Source organism: Rattus norvegicus, chromosome 1 (genome assembly GCF_036323735.1).
Source record: "Rattus norvegicus strain BN/NHsdMcwi chromosome 1, GRCr8, whole genome shotgun sequence".
NCBI classification, from domain to species: Eukaryota; Metazoa; Chordata; class Mammalia; order Rodentia; family Muridae; genus Rattus; species Rattus norvegicus.
This window is the reverse complement of record NC_086019.1, coordinates 184984669-185001947: the sequence shown is the minus strand read 5'-3', so window position 1 is coordinate 185001947 and position 17279 is coordinate 184984669. Positions and strand designations below refer to the sequence as shown.

Below are 17279 nucleotides of genomic sequence, written 5' to 3'. Positions count from 1 at the left end.
GGAGGAGGAAGAGGAGGAGGAGAGAGAGAGAGAGAGAGAGAGAGAGAGAGAGAGAAGAGGAGAGGAGAGGAGAGGAGAGGAGAGGAGAGGAGAGGAGAGGAGAGGAGAGGAGAGGAGAGGAGAGGAGAGGAGAGGAGACGAGAGAGCCACATGTATTCCTTCAAGCTTACTTCACTATATGCAGTTTTTGTTTTAATCTCAGAAGGAGCTAGGCATTGCGGTACAAGCTTGTAATCCTAGTACTTGGAAGGTAGAGGCAGGAAGATCAAGAGTACAAGATCAGCTTCCCACATCTGTACCTACACCATATTGTGTGAGACTGCTTCTGAGATTTTTGCTTTTGGCAGTACACGAGGTGAAATTCAGAGCCCTGTGCATACCATGCAAGTGCTCTACACTGACCCACATCCCCAGCCCTTGGTCTTTGGATATGGCTCACTATGTAGCTCAAGATGACAAGCTTGAAGGGATACATGTGGCTTACACGCGCATATGTGCACACACAATAAATATGGACCTTTCGAGTGAGTTTATGAGTCAGAAGTCTGATAAAAGGAGAAAGCTCTTTTTCTCATTGTTTCTGGGGGGCATTTTCAAAGGTTCAGAGCTCTTTGATCTTGCTTTAAATGCACTTTCAAAGCAACCCTTATGCTTGGTCTCTTAATTGCTCTCTCCTGTACACATGTGGGTTTGGTCGTATGAGTGATTGCTCCCTCTCCATCCAATTCACAACATAACTTTATGACACCTCATTTTAACACACTTATTTTGAAACTATAAAACCTTATTTTGTGACTATAAAACATTCAAACCTCTGTTTTATATGAAACATAAAAACGTTGCCCTGTACCATGAGAATGCTTTTAAAAGATTTTTAAAGTCTAAATATTTTCTAGAGGAGCAAATATGCACGTACACAAACAAAGTTATCTAGACAAGTTTGTATACCGTGCAGCTGACTGGCCATATGCCTACATGAAAGAGGCCACTGTTCTGTTTTTGCACAACTACAAAGTGGTCAGAAATAGGGAAGAACACTTTGATGAAAGAGGGTACTTGGGCAATCCACCAACCCAGAAATCAGACAGAACCATCTCTCTTCTCTGGAGAAAACTGTGATTCACTTTTTAAATAGCCACATATAATCTGGGCTTATTTTATAATTATGCTTAGGATCTTCCTCATATTTGATGTGAGTACAGCTCACTGTGGAGCTGAGGGAGAATGGGGCCTGGGGAGGAAGCTTAGTTTGAGTTGTAACTCAACTGATACAGTGCTTGACGAGCACGCATGAAGTGCAAGGTGCGGTCCTCAATATAAACTGAGCATAGCTAGGGATGTAGCTCAGTGCTTGCCCAGCATACATGAAGTCCTGGTTTAGTGCCTCAGTACTGCATAAACAGGACATGGTAGTGCATAGCTGTAATCCCAGCACTCAAAAAAGGAAGGCAAGAGGATAAGGAGTTCATGGTCAGACTGAGAAGATAGTTAGTGTTTTCCTTGCTATTGTGAGACCGTAAGTCTGATCCCCAGAATCCACATTTTAAAAAATGCTCATAAACTCATCACTGGAGAGACAGAGACTCTGGTTCCACATCAGTTTGTGGCCACATCTTTAAAAAAAACAGAAACAAAACAAAAAGACCAACAACACCTGTGTCTGAATAACACCCAATGCTGTCCCCAACCTCCACAAACATGTGCAAACCCTACAACCATACCCACAAAATGTAGTGTTATCCTTAGCTACACAGCAAGTTTGAGATGGCCTACATGAGACGCTGTCTCCAGAGAGAGAGAGAGAGAGAGAGAGAGAGAGAGAGAGAGAGAGAGAGAGAGAGAGAGAGACCCCAACAGGGGGGAGAGCAGACAGACAGACAGACAGACAGACAGAGACAAAGAGAGACAGAGACACAGAGACAGACAGAGGAGGGAGAGAGAGAGAGACAAAGAAAGTGAATTGGAGAATCAGAAAATTAAAACCACTACAAACCAGAACATTTTGATGAAAGAGAATACTTGGGCAATCAAACCAGAAATGATGGTGCATGCCTGTATCCCCACCACTTTAGAGACTGAGGGAGAAGACTATGAGGCAAAGGCCAGACGGACTATATAGTGAGTTCTAGGATGGGCGAGCTACATAAGAAGGCAGTGTCTCTTTTTTAAAAAATCAATCAAAGAGCAAGAAACTTCCTACTCTTTTCCTCTCTGGTTAAGGTGCCCCTTGTCAAAAGTTCTTTGTTTCATACAAGGTCAAAAGGTAGATGAAGTCAATGTAGAGCACAGCTGTGGAGTTGTTCCGTTCTTAGTTTATTAGCTTTCTAAGCTCAAGACAGTGGGCATTGAGCCCCACATCCTAAACATGCTAAGTTAACTACATGCCCATCTCAGTGTTGAAGCCTTTGGTAAGAGTTTGAGATGTTTCAGGGTGTGTTCAATTCTTCCCTTGGTTTCTTTTCTCAGTGTTTGTTGTTTGTACTATAAAGGTTATTGGGTTTTGTGTGTTAATTTTGTGTCCTGTTACTTTTGTGGTTATATTTAACAGCTGTAGTATTTTTCTGAAAAAGTCTTTAGGATATCTTTGAGACAAGGTTTTACTTTGCAGTACCTCTAGGCTGGCCTTGAACTCATGGTGGGGATTCTTCTGTCTCAGTCTTTTAAATACTGGATTATAGGCATGAGCTACTATGTCCAGACCTCTCTTCTACTGAAGTAAAGAGTACTTTTCGGGGGCTGGAGAGATGGCTCAGTGGTTAAGAGCACTAGCTGTTCTTCCAGAGGTCCTGAGTTCAACTCCCAGCCACCACGTGTTGGCTCACAACCATCTGTAATGAGATCTGATACCCTCTCCCGATGCATCTGAAGATGGCTACATGCAGTGTACTTATATATTATAATAAATAAACAATTTTTAAAAGAGTACTTTTTCAGCGCATACACTAAAATTGGAAGCAGACAGAAAGGATTAACAAGCTCCCTGCTCAAGAATAACATGAAATTCTATAGAGTGTCCCATATCTTTAACCTTAAGGAGCAGGTATATGGTCACTTTGAAAGGGGAGAACAAGGACCAGGCAGAAGTTTGTTGTTGTTGTTGTTGTTGTTGTTGTTTCAGGCCCCAGAGATGGCTCAGCTGGTAACTGCTTGCTCCCAAGCCCAGCCTTCTGGGTTTAGCCTACTTCTACCATGTGGGTAAAAGGAGAACGGACTTCTGCTAGTCGTTCGCTGACCTTCACAAGTGCACCATAGTATATATACAGATCTAAGACACAGACATGCACACAAACAAAATAAAGGTTTTTAAAAAGATAGAACACTTGCATTTATCACCACTACCACAATCCATATCATTACAACTTTTTGTATTCTCAAACAAAAGCTATCTAAATGTCACTTGTCATCTCTCCTCCCCTCACACCTTGACAACTGACATTCTGCTCTCTGTGGCTAGAAATTTGACTCCAAGTGTCTCACATAAGTGATATCAAAGTGTTCTTCTATAGCTGGCATTTTGCTCAGTATAGTGTACTTATACTTCATCTGTACTGTAGTGTGTGACAGAATGTCATGCCTAAGGCTGAGTAAAATTCAAACACATTGTTTACCCATTCATCTGTCATCTTCCCTACTCCACACCATACACCCAGCCCTATAACATCTTTGTTATCAAAAACAAATCAACGTTTGCACCTAAAGTCTAGTTACTTCATTTAAATAACTGGCAGTTTTATTTGTATAAATGGCAATGAGGGGCTTGGATATGGTTCAGTTTGCCTTACATGTATAAGGATCTGAGTTTGAGCCTTAGGACACACATAAAAAGCCAGTCACAGCAGTACATGTCTGTGATCAGCTCCGGGGAAGCAGAAGATACTGGAGGTTTACCTAACAGTTAGGCTCCAGGTTCAGTGAAGGATTCTGTGTCAAAAATAGATGATGGTAGGTAGGTAGGTAGGTAGGTAGGTAGGTAGGTATGTATGTAGGTAGATTAGATAGATAGATAGATAGATAGATAGATAGATAGATAGATAGATAGATAGATAGACAGACAGACAGACAGATAGACAGACAAATGGAAAGTAAGAGAAGAAGACACTCAATACTGACCCCTGGCTACCATGCATACACAAATACATCCATGTGCACCCTCACACACGTACACACATCCACACAAAACGGTAATTAAGAAAACAATTCTTGACAGTCACGTGCTTGCTTTCATTAGTGAATCATAAACCCTTAACCATTTCCTCACTCTAATATAAATGTATCTGTTCTCAGACAATCCATAAGAGAAGTGGGAAAATGTCTTCACTATTTCAGAGTTCCACAACACCCACAGAATGAGAAACAACTACTTCCAAATTAGCACATTACGGTGGCAACGTTTACAAGGGAAGATGGTGGTATTTTAAGAACTGTATAGAACAAATTATCAGATTCTTGTGACCCAAAATAAAATCCTTTCCCTTTGTCATCCATGCCTATCACATGCAGGCACACATGCATGCATGCTCATCATCTATTTCATAGTGTGACGCTTACCCAGTCCATTGTGAAGCATCTAAGAAGAACTCAGGAAACAAAACATGTGGAAAAGACTTATTTCTGCCTCACAGAATCCTAGATGTAGGTCACAGCCTACTCATCCAAGAGAGTCCCTTCCCACGTCCCTGCGTGGGTAGTACCTGTCACTTAAAACAATGACAGCATGAACTTGGTGCCAGGCACTGTGCTGAGTGTCTTACATGTGTCCTTTCTTTCAATCCTCGGGACCCTGGTGCGATTGTTTCTCTTATCCCCACCTTTTTCCTGCAGCATTCCCCAAGGCACCTCAAGTTTCCATTGCTAAAGGAGGTTTTAAACCTGGCAGTCTTACATCACCGACACTCTGCTGCCTCCTAGTGCTGATGAACAGGCCTCCACGAGTTAGCACCCACCCTTAACTAAGTATATCTGAGAGTCCTGAGATACTTTGTACAGTCTGCTGTGGTAATCCGTAAGAAAAGATGACATTTCCTGATAGTGTCGCATCTATGAGAAAGAAAGAAGCAAGGGGACACCCCAAGAAAACCACAAGAACAGGTGCTGTTTTCAGCTCTGTGTTCTCAATGATAACTTGCCGTCTTCAGGGTAGGATGAATTTTGACAATTGTATGCAACTGTGTGACCTCCACCATAAGTATCAAAACTTAGAAAACTCCTTTGCCTCTTGGTAATCATCATCCAAGTCCAGGCTACAGCAGTCCCTTCTGTGTCTTCTGTGCTGGCAGGCTTGCCTTCTCCAGGGTATCATGTAAATGGAATCATACAACACGGTCTTTTGCATCTGACTTCTTGTACTTAATGTGCTTGCCACTCAGTAAATACCCTTTCTATTGCTGCGTGGTAATCCATGACGAAGATGTACCATAATTGTGTGTCAGCATCACAGCTGTGTACCAGTCAGAGGGGATCTAGGTTGTTCCTGTCAGTCTTTGGCACATGAATGATGGTGTCATGATGATTTACATGAGTGTTTTGTATGAACGTGAATTCTCATCTCTTGAGTAAGTTAACAGTGACATTTCTAGGTCAAATGTGAAATGTATATTTGCTTACGAGAACACTTCCCGTTTTTCAAGGCATCTTTATCACCTTAATTCATACCGAGAATGTGTGTATTTGGGGAACCCCCAATCTTTCTCAGCATTTGATTTGTTGTCAGTTTTTATTTCCGGGATCCTAGTTCTTTTTTTCCCACATAATATTTTAATTGATTATTTGGGAATTTCATATCATCACCCTGATCAAACTCTCTTCCCAGGTCTCCCGGGTCTGCTCCCCAACCTTTGTGACCCCACCCCCACAAAAAAATGAAGAAGAAAGAATTTCAATTTGTGTTGGCCGTATACTCACTAGAGCAGGGTCGAATTCCCAGTGGCCAGGCCCTTAAAGAGTTCTCCCCACCCACACCCCAGCCAGAAGCCGTCAACTATGGAGAACTACACTTCAGCATCCTCATCCCAATTTGTAAGGGTTTTCTTAGCTGACTTCCTGTCTAGGCTGTTACTTTTGGAGATGGGGTGTTAGGGGTTGTCACAGAAGCCTTCCATGTCCCTCTTTCTCAACTGTGACTCTTCACTCATCGATAACACCACTGCAAAAGTAACTTCTTGGATTTTTACAGTCAGGGGGAAATGCAGGTCATAGACTTACACATAGGATCTGGCAACAGCACAGCCCAAGGGTATCCACATAGTCTCTGGCAGTAGTACAAACCATGGACAACCTCACAGCCCTCTGTGGCAGCACAGGCCAAAAACATCAACACAGCCTCTGGGCAACATGGGTCACAGACACCAATATGGTCCCCAGTGGCAGCCCAGCCCCTGGCCATCAACATACCATCAGGAGTAAGGCAAGCCACGGAGGATTATAACTCTTACACAGTGCTATCTTATTATGTTTAGTTTCCCATCTTCCCAATGAGCAATAAGGTTAAGCACCTTCCAAGTTCTACGTGTCTTCTTTGATGAAATGTCTATTCAAATCTTTACATGGTTTTTGTTTGTGTTTCTGTCCAGCCCTGATTGTCCTGGAACTCACTCTGTAGACAAGGCTGGCCTCCAACTCACAGAAAGTCACTGCCCCTGCCTTCCAAGTGATGGGACTAAAGGCACAGGTGCCACCACTGCCTGGCCTCTTGACATTAAATTTAACTGTCATTTCAATTGAATTTAGAGCCTTTTATCATTCCAAAAAGTCCTTTATCACTAGGCATTTTGTAAACATTGCCTTCGAGTTTGTGGATTATGTTTTTCTTTTTTTTCTTTCTTTTTTTTTTTTTTTTTGGTTCTCTTTTTCGGAGCTGGGGACCGAACCCAGGGCCTTGCGCTTCCTAGGCAAGTGCTCTACCACTGAGCTAAATCCCCAACCCCATGTTTTTCTTTTCTTAACATTGTCCAAAAGAGTCTAAATTTTGTGATTGTTTTATGAATTATAAAAACCTATAGTGGGGCTGGGGAAATATTGTAGACAGTAAACAACTTGCTTTCAGGAATGAGGACCTGAATTCAGTCTCACACAAACTTATTTTAAAAAAATAAAACAGAGTGGAACATGTAAGAAAGAGCAAATCACAGTAAAAGTTCTTGTGTGTGCAATTTACAACAAAAGATGTGTATCCAGGTGTGATGGCTCACGCCTGTATCCCAATACCCAATACACTGTGGATGGTTGTCATTGGTTTAAAGCCAGCCTGTACTACATAACAAGTCTCAGGCCAGTCTGGGATACAAACTTAAACACTGTTTCACAAAAAAAGTTAAATTTAACTGGATTTATGAATGTATTTATTTCTAAGCTGAAGAATTCAAGGGGAACTCATATATGCTAGGTCAACCACAGAACTAGACGCTCCCTCCCCAAGCTCCTGATCAATTTGTTATAGATCATGTTTCAAGGGTTATAATAAAGTTTTACTGCTGGTTACTTTTCCTGATGCTGGGACCAAATGTCTAACAGAAAGCAGCTCAGAGTTTATGTCAACTCGCAATTTGAGTGGGTAGACTCATGACAGAGAACGACTGAGAAGCAGCTGGTCACGCTGTTGACTGGGGAAGAAGAGAAAAAGAGTGGTCCTCTAACACCTTATTTCTCCCTTTGTATTCAGCTGGGAATCTGGACTGGGATGGTGCTGTGCCCAGACTCAAGGTGGCTTCTCATCCTCCAACTATACTCCTCTGGAAACACCCCCACAGACCTACTGAGAGAAATGTCTCCTCGGTGACTCCCAATCTGATCAAGACAATGAAGAGAACCATCACACTTTTATATTAAATATAATGAGGGGCTGGGGATTTAGCTCAGTGGTAGAGCGCTTACCTAGGAAGCGCAAGGCCCTGGGTTTGGTCCCCAGCTCCGAAAAAAAAGAACCAAAAAATATATATATATAATGGAGCATGTGTAAGCCTCACTGTGTAACCCTGGCTGGCCTTGAACTTGCTTTATAAAGTAGACTAGCCTCAAACTCAGAGATCATCCTGCTTCTGCCTCCGAGTCATGAGACCAAAGGTGTGCACACCCAGCTCCTTTCCCCATTTTTAAATAAAGATATTTGTTTTTATACATCTGGGTTGAATTTGTTATATGTTTTAGCTATCAGCCCTTCTTGGGTGCATGGTTTGCAAATATTTTCTCCCAGTATATGGAATGTCTCCGTTCTGTGTCCTTCAGTGTGCAGAAATGACTCAGCCTTATATAACCCACTTCTTCATCCTGTTTTCTTTTTTTTATTTTTTTATTATATATTTCTTTACTTACATTTCAAAGGTTATTCCCCTTCCTGGTTTTCTTCCATGAGTCCCCCCCATCCCCTCCCCTCCCCCTCCCCCATATGGGTATTCCCCCTATACATCCCCCTTATTGCCCTCCCCCATATTCCCCTGCACTGGGGGGTCCAACTTTGGCAAGACCAAGGGCTTTCCCTTCCACTGGTGCCCCAACATGGCTATTCTCTGCTACATATGCAGTTGGAGCCCTGGGTCAGTCCATGTATAGTCTTTCCATAGTGGTTTAGTCCCTGGAAGCTCTGCTTGGTTGGCATTGTTGTTTTTATGGGGTTTCAAGCTCCTTCAACTCTTTCAATCCTTCCTCTAATTCCCCCTAAGGGGGTCCTGTTCTCAGTTCAGTGGTTTGCTGCTAGCATTGACCTCTGTATTGGACATGCTCTGGATGTGTCTCTCAGGAGAGATCTATATCCAGTCCTTTTCTGCATGCATTTTTTAGCTTCATCAATCTTATCTAGTTTCGGTGGCTGTGTATATATATGTATGTGTGTGTGTGTGTGTGTGTGTGTGTGTGTGTGTGTGTGTATGCCACATGTGTGTCAGGCTCTGAATGGCCATTCCTTGAGTCACTGCTCTAAACTTTGCTTCCATATCCCCCCCATGAATATTTTCCCCCTTTTAAGAAGGAGTAAGAGCATCTGCATTTTGGTCATCTTTCTTCTTGAGCTTCATGTGGTCTGTGGATTGCATCTAGGGTAATTAAAGCATTTGGGCTAATATCCACTTACCATTGAGTGCATACCAAATGTGTTTTTCTGTGATTGAGTAACCTCACTCAGGATGATATTTTCTAGTTCATTCCATTTTCCTATGAATTTCATGAAGTCATTGTTTTTTAACAAGTTTTTTTTTTTTGGTTCTTTTTTTCGGAGCTGGGGACCGAACCCAGGGCCTTGCGCTTCCTAGGTAAGCGCTCTACCACTGAGCTAAATCCCCAACCCCGAAGTCATTGTTTTTGATAGCTGAGTAGTACTCTATTGTGTAGATGTACCACATTTTTTTAATCCATTCCTCTGTTGAAGGGCATCTAGGTTCTTTCCAGCTTCTGGCTATTATAAATAAGGCTGCTATGAATGTAGTGGAGCATGTGTCTTTGTTGTATGTTGGAGCATCTTTTGGGTATATGCCCAAGAGTGGTATAGCTGGGTCCTCAGGTAGTGCAATGTCCAATTTTCTGAGAAACCTCCAGACTGATTTCCAGAGTGGTTGTACCAGTCTGCAACATTCTGTTTTTCTTCATGGGTTTTATAGCATTGAATCTTGGTCTCTGCGTCTTTGTTTTCACTTGACTTCTTCTATATGGTGTGGTGAGAGTCAAATTTCATTCTTCCACCTACTTTTCTCAACATCATTTATGCTAGTTCAGTGCCTGCCAGGATGGTAATGTGAGTTCAAAGCCATCTTGGACAATTTAATGAGACCCTGCTGTAAAACAAAAACTTTTTTTTAAGTGTAACTCAGTGGTAGAACATTTGCCCTTTTCCTGGCTTGTATGTTTTTGGGCCCATTGTTGAAAACTCAGCTCACTGAAACTGTGGGAGTTGCCTCTGGGTCTTTGTTCCTGTTCTAATGGTTCCTGTGTCTGTTTTTGTACCAACAGCATATGACAGTTTTGCAAAGCATTTCTAAATCAAGGAGTGTAGTGACCTTCCTTGCTTCTCATCACAGAAAAAAAATATATACAGATGACAGTGATGCAATGTTAATGGAGGAGGTGTGGATGAGGCCAGTTCTTGGTAGCATAGACTGGTAATCTCACCCACGTGGGGGCTGAAACAGGATTGCTAGTTCAGTGCCTGCCAGGATGGCAATATGAGTTAGAAGCCATCCTGGACAATTTAATGAGACTCTGCTGTAAAACAAAAATTTTTTTTTAAAATTTAGTTCAGTTGTAGAACATTTGCCTAACACGCAAAAGGGCCCCAGTCCCAGAAGAAAACAATGAGGAGGGAAAGATGCCATCTTTTCATAAAATTGATCAAAGAAGCCATATGAGATTTGAGGAACTGAAGAGGGGCGGTGTGCACTGATGGGTGGGCTCTAGTGACACAAGGCAGTCTAACAGTGAAGAGTTACAGGTCCTAGGCTGCAAGAACATCAGGAAAAAGTTCCTTGGGAAAGGCTTTAACTAAAAAGTCAAAAACAAAAAAAAAAAAAAAACAAAACAAAAAACACCCAAAACACGCTGTTAGCTTTGCTTTATTTGCTCTGGATTTTAAATGAGAGGGAATAAAGATCATTTCTGCTTTGAGTGCAGCATAGCCTGTGAGAATCGACAAGCACGTGACGCGGTGGCACAGGTACTGTGCTTACACCATCCCTGGGCAGTCTCTTCTCTTGCTGATGGAGAAGGAGCTCCAAGTCAGAATCTGCACTGTTGCGATGCCCAGGGAAATGACACAAACCAAACCAAACATGCTGTCCTGGAGATCTAAAAGTGTTCTAGAGGAGAAGGCGGGCGACAGTTAATTTTTGTCCCAGAAGCTTCTTTTAAGTCAGAGCTATCTAACACATGGTATTTCGAAGCATTTTATTCATGAGCTTGTTTAATGAGAAAGACACACTGTGTTGTGGAATTTTGATTCAAGCACTGAGTAATTTCTTCCTTCTAGTTGAACATAGGAAAGGAAGGTGACATATAGACTTGTGACTACCTTCCCTGGTGACAAGTGCTGCCTCTGTGATACAGAAGCACATGCCATGCACGGGAGGACAGAGAACAGAGTCCAGGACACAAAGCAGAAGCTTTCAGTTTACCCTTAGGCCAGGCATGGTAGTTAGTGTATGCTTGTAACCCCAGCACCCAGGAAACTGAGGTAAGAAGATGAGGTGTTTGAAGTCAACCTGAGCTACATAGGTAGCTCCAGGCCAATCTAGGACTGCACAGAACTACCTTGTCTGAAAGAACACCAGTGGAGAATTATATTGCTGGGCCTGATGATACAGATCTGTAATTGCAGCTACTGGAAAGCTAAGGCCAGAGGACCACAAGTTCAAGGTCTGTCTGAGCTACAGAGATACATACATCCTCAATGTCTTCAGTCTTGAAAGAGCTGCCAAGCTTTAGACAAAGTGAGTGAGTCATTCATTTCTAGTACATGTGATGGCTGTAAAAGTGTTATGATGGGATTTCTCGGGGTGTTAGAGAAGCACTTTCTGTCAGAAGATTCATCCACTTTTAACAAGTGGGGACTACGAGAGGCTTCTCAGAGAAAATGCGTAAACAGTTCTGAGAAATACATACATGTCAGCTAGAAAACTTGTCTAGAATCATATGCAAATACTCCAGTCATATTTGCCTCCTTTCTAAAGCCCGGGCATGGAATATTCTTTGTACTCTGGTTGGGATTACACTCGTTAGATGCGGCCATCCCTCTGAACCCTCACTCATTAAACCCGCCCTTCATCTTGACTCCTACACGGTCCAAGCACTAATTGCTACCCACCAACCTACTTCCAATTTTCTTCTGCTTCTTCTAGGGTACTGAGACAGCCACCAGGATGAAGGTCAGCCGCTAGACCACTCATTGCATCCAGATGGTGGCCTCATTGTTACTCTGCCCAAATTCTCTGTGAAAACTTCATTTCTAGAAGTATGTGGCAATTTGTTGTCCTGGAAATGCCTCTTTTAAGAAAAATCCTTTCCTTTCTTCCATAGCAAACTCTCTCTGTCCTTGAGACTTGGTGGGGCCTAACTGCCCCACCCCAGGCCCAAGGGTCAGATATCCAAACCTAGTCAGAGGAAGTCATGCCCTACGAATGACCACTGCCTCAGTGATAGGCATGTGACTCACATGGTGCGTCTCAGGATCTGCTTGCAGACTCTTTCATGGGCTGCTGAGTCAAAGGTGCATATTTATTCACAGCCTGGAGCTGTTCAGTCAGTAAGCCTGAGAGCTTCATTGCTACTGAGTGGTAAAAGCTTGAAGCCAAAATAGAGAAGGGTCAAAGGCTTCTGACATCATTTGAGGTCCAGCTCTGCTGGACTTTTCACATGTAACCAGGAGGTCCCCGTTCTGGGGAAGCTAGTCTGCACTACATTTCTGCCACGTGTGGCCACAGTGGCCTGAAATACATGCCTTTCCAACTGGCACTTATGCCTGTGGTACTATAAATTAGCTGCTTTGACCCATGCTTGGTGAAGGTGGTATGTAATTGGCCATAACCAATTAATTTATCTCTTAAGACAGAGAGGTTTGAAATGGCTGAGTACAGATTTCCAGGAGGAGAGGACAAGATCATGACTGTGCTTTTGAACTTGAGGCTGTGGACGCGTATAAATGGGAGGTGTTGCTCACCAGCCTTGACTGCTCATTGATCTGAGCCTCAGGACGTACTAGATGGGAGACAATGGGTGCAAAATGCCAAGAGGTAGTGGAAACCCAAGTTCCACTTTGAAACAGAATCATGTCTCTAATAAAAAGAGAAAGAGGAAATGGCCTAATCAAGTCCTTAGAGAGGGGGCCACAACTGAGAGCCGCTCGCTAGTCAGAATCATTACAATATGTGCTTTATGAAAAGGCCGGTTTCTGCTTGGCAGAGGCACCCCTGTGCTCTGGTCTCAGCGTTTCATTAGCAACAGGAGCCCATTATCCTTCAGCATTCTCTAGTTATAACAGATTCCAGCTTCAGAAATGTCCAGAAATTGGATTCCAGCTGCAAGGGGCTCTCTCTGGGAGATTTTCCACCTCTGAGATGAAACTGTCTTTTTTTTCTCCTGTTTCCCCCGGGGAGAAGGGTCTGGAGTACACCTGTGACGATTTGCAGAGTCAAAGGCCCTATTGAACATGCCTACTTAGGCGGGGGGGGGGGGGGCTGGAGAGATGGCTCTGTAGGTAATGAGCACTCGATGCTCAAGCATGAGGACCTGAGTTTGCGTGCCAGCACCATGTTAAAAAAAAAAAATCAAAAGTACTGGGTATAGTTTCTCACACCTGGAACCCCAGTGCTGAGAGCTGAGGGAGGCTAGGTGGGGCTTTCTGGCTGCCAGCCTAAGGTTTAATGAGAGGCCCTGTCTCAAAGAGCGTGAAATAGCAAAACATCCAACATCCTCCTCTGGCCTTCATGCATGTATACCCACACACATGCACACCTATCACACGTGTATGTGCACACGCACATGTTCACACTCAAGCGCGCATGCATACACACACACACACACACACACACACACACACACACACACACGATCACTACCTCACTCACTCACAAAATGCCTTAAGCTACATGCTCAAAGGCAGCAAAGGGACATTCCAATGCATCTAACAACCTGGCAGCTATCCTGCTAGGTGTCCACGAGGAACACACTTAGGCTTTTGTTGTACTGAACGGCTTCACACTTTCTAAAGTACCTGTGGGCTCCCCATTACTTCACAGGCTCTCTTGAAGCTCTTCAAATATTTTTTTTTGTCTTTTGGGTTCCTTTCTTTCTTTTCATTTCTCTTCTCTTCTCAAAACAGGGTTTTACTGTAGCTAGATTTGCTACCTAGATCAGATTGCCTCAGACTTGGGGCAGTCCTTCCGGGACTGCAGGCATGCACCACCTTGCCTGGCTGCTGCTTGTTTCTCAAGGTTTCTTCTTTCTCCTACAATTGTATTTCAAGCAGGGACATGACTTTAGAGAATGTGTTCTCCTCTCCCTACTGGAATACGGATGATCTGCTGACTAACTGGACTGTTGTGCTATCAGACTGTCTGTCTCTCATTTCCAACCTTACCAACTGTGGTGGTTTGAATGAACACCACAGGTTCACATATTTGAATGTCTGGGTCCCAGTTAATTGTTGGGCTTGCAGGAAGGATTGGGAGGTGTGGCCTTGTCGTGTGTCACCGAGGGTGCTTTGAAGCCCTCACCAGGTCCAGTGAGCTCTCTCTACCTCCATCTCTCAGCTACCACTCCAGCACCATGCCTGCCTGCCTGCCTGCCTGCTGCCATGCTCTCCACTGTGTTGATAATGGACTCCTCCTCTGAATCCGTAGGCCCCACATTAAATGCTTCCCTTTATAAGTTGCCTCCCTTGTGGTGTCTCTTCACTGCAAAAGAACAGTAAGTAAGGTACCAACATTTTGAATGAATCTCCAGTATAAATTTTTTTTAAGATTTACTTATTAATATATACAAGTGCTCTATTTGCATGTATGACCGCAATGACAGAAGAGGGCATCAGATCCTATTACAGATTGTTATGAGCCACTACTGGGAATTGAACTCAGGATCTCAGGAAGAGCGAGCGGCCAATACTCTTAACCACTGAGTCATCTCTCCAGTAAATAACTGTTAAGGCAGGCAAGATGGCTGGATGAGCCACACTTGATCTCAGGGACCCAGCCAGTGGGAAGACAAAACCGATTCCTACCAGCTGAACTCTGGCCGCCACACTTGCGCACGTACACGCACACATTAATTCATTCATCTTTAAGCTCTGCTAATGCTTTCTTTTCACCAAATATTTATAGCGCATTTGCTGCTTTAGATTCCTAGAATGCAGAGCAAATAACAATAATATGTCACTCAACAAACCTTACCTTCTCGCAGAAACAAAGAAACCATAAACAAATGCATTCAATTTTAGCATGTAATTATAACAACACTTTCCTTATGAGAAAATTTTTTGCACCTCATTTTCTCCCATGATTTCCTCCTTTCAAAAGAAAAATAGGGGTTGGGGATTTAGCTCAGTGGTAGAGCGCTTGCCTAGCAAGCGCAAGGCCCTGGGTTCGGTCCCCAGCTCTGAAAAAAAAGAAAAAAAAAAGAAATCAAAAGAAAAATAACTACTGGATGATAAATAACTAACAATAGGTAATAATATCCCCAAATATCATTTAGTACACCTCACTTTGCTTTAAAGATTTATTTATTTATTGTATGTGAGTGCACTGTAGCTGTCTTCGGACACACCAGAAGAGGGCATCAGATCCCATAACAGATGGTTGTGAGCCACCATGTGGTTTCTGGGAATTAAGCTCAGGACCTCTGGAAGAGCAGTCAGTGCTCATAACTGTTGAGCCATCTCTCCAGCCTACACCTTGCTTTCTTAACTTACACCTGCTAGGCCATTTGTAAAGTCAACTCTATGAAGTAAGGGGAGCATAATTTAAGTTACGATACTGGCACCTCAAGTTCTATTATACTTAGAGTCTTCCTAACTACAAAACTGAAGCAAAGCCTGGCTTCTCTCTACTCTCCTTTTCCCCGTTGATCTCACCTCTAAAAAGAATGAAATTCCCGGGACCACATCCATGAAGTAACTTTTATTGCCAGCAGTAAGAACACAGGCAATTCTGTCAATGGAGTTGTACACCAGTCAGAATCGGTGCTAAGGAAAGGTGAGCTCAGGACGGAAAGGGCCAAAGACCTTGCGGTCTGTTGGGCACAGATACATCAGTTGTTGCTAAGAAGAATAGTCATCTAAGGCTGGACATGGGGGTTCACACCTGTAATCTCGGGGCATGGGAGGCTGAGACAAGAGATCACAAATTCAAGGCCAGTTTGCATTATGTAGCAAGACCTATAACAGAAAACATGCCAGGAAACGGGGAGGGGCCTAGCAGCTAGGAACCAATATTGCATTTTTGTTTTCCTCACAGTCAAAAAGCTCGAAGTCCAAGATGAGAGAGCCAGCTTTGTTAGACTTCAGTAGGGGCCCTTTTATTTGTTTGCAGACAGAAAGCCATATCCTGTGGAACTGAACCTAAAATCTTGCACATGCTAGGCAGGCATTCTACCATATTGTCAGCCTCAGGAAGTCATGTCCTTGCATGGGGAGAATGAATGGCAGAGAGAGAACATTTATTTATATTTTCTTTCTCCCTTTCGTGTGGATGTGTGTGTGTCTGTGTGTGTGTGTGTCTCTGTGTATCTCTGTGTGTGTGTCTCTGTGTGTGTATGTCTGTGTGTGTGCCTGTGTGTCTGTGTGTGTGTCTGTGTGTCTGTGTGTATCTGTGTGTGTATCTGTGTGTGTGTCTGTGTGTGTACGTATGTGTAGCCTGGGCCCTCACATATGCTGATGATGCAGATGATCTTTATCAATGATCAATACCCAGAAGTCCTGACTTCTCTTTCCAGTGTACTTACCTTGTCATACCTGACCTACATTCAGGACCTGCCCTAAACTCACTTCTCAAAGGTCCCATCTGCAAATATTGCCCATTGTGAGTTAGGACTTTAATGTATGGATTTTGAGTAGACTCAGGTTGGTTCACAGTGTCCTATTTAACATGTTTCTTCCATTGCTACTAATTTCCCCGACAACATTATACGCCAAGGGACAGATGAGATAACTTAATTGCCTAAAGTTGTGTGGCTAGTAAATTTGGAGCTGGAACTGAAATTTCTACCTACAAAATTTTATCTCATCTAAACATTTCTCCAATAAAAACGGTACCTCTAATCTCAATTTTTAAGGAAAAAATGAATAAACCAGTTTTTCAGAAGGTTTTCTGGGGGTTTTTTTTGTGTGTGTGTGTGTGTGCAAATGAGGTAAGATACGCTTGTGTACCAAGGCTCTTACAACTGGCTATGATGCAGTGAGGTGCTGTGGTGAAAGTGAAGGGCTCTAATGCTCTGCACTCATCTGTCCATCTAAGAAGACGATAAAAGGTAGGGAAAGAATAGTCTCGTGTTTCTCCAGAACCCAAGGTTGATACTCTCGCCTTCGGATTCAATTATTCCCTCAGGTAGCCCCTTTGCAATGACACACTAGGTCCATTTACAGAAGTAAATAGGAGATGCTGTGGGGAAACCTTAACATTGTCCACAATTCCATGAAAAACCCAAAGTACATATATAATCCTGGCACGAGGCACATCTTGATAGAGTCCCTCCAAAACTTCATAACCATATCGATTAACCTGATATCAGTAAATCAATGTGGCCTTTACTATAATCTTCTGGGCCAAAGTTTTTCATTTAAAATGATGCAAATGTTTGTGTCCACTATAGTTAGT

General features: G+C 43.1%; 1 protein-coding gene and 1 non-coding gene across 6 annotated transcripts in view; one reads left to right on the top strand and one right to left on the bottom strand.

Moving 5' to 3' along the window:
• Positions 1-2922: 2922 nt before the first annotated feature.
• LOC120100194 (U6 spliceosomal RNA) lies at positions 2923-3025 on the top strand. Its single transcript, XR_005499978.1, has one exon. It is a non-coding gene; the product is annotated as a U6 spliceosomal RNA (small nuclear RNA).
• A 7489-nt stretch (positions 3026-10514) lies between these two features.
• The window catches only part of Mfsd13b (major facilitator superfamily domain containing 13B), a 31862-nt gene continuing 25097 nt past the window's right edge, over positions 10515-17279 (bottom strand). For 4 of the 5 annotated variants that reach the window (XM_017590221.3, XM_001078789.6, XM_063281002.1 and 1 more), the window contains one exon: positions 10515-10775. In XM_017590221.3, coding sequence (XP_017445710.1) covers positions 10643-10775 — 133 coding nt within the window. In that variant the 3' untranslated portion in view covers positions 10515-10642. Of the gene's footprint in view, positions 10776-14894; positions 15064-17279 lie in introns of those variants that run through there. The other variant, XM_063281001.1, reaches the window with a different exon arrangement.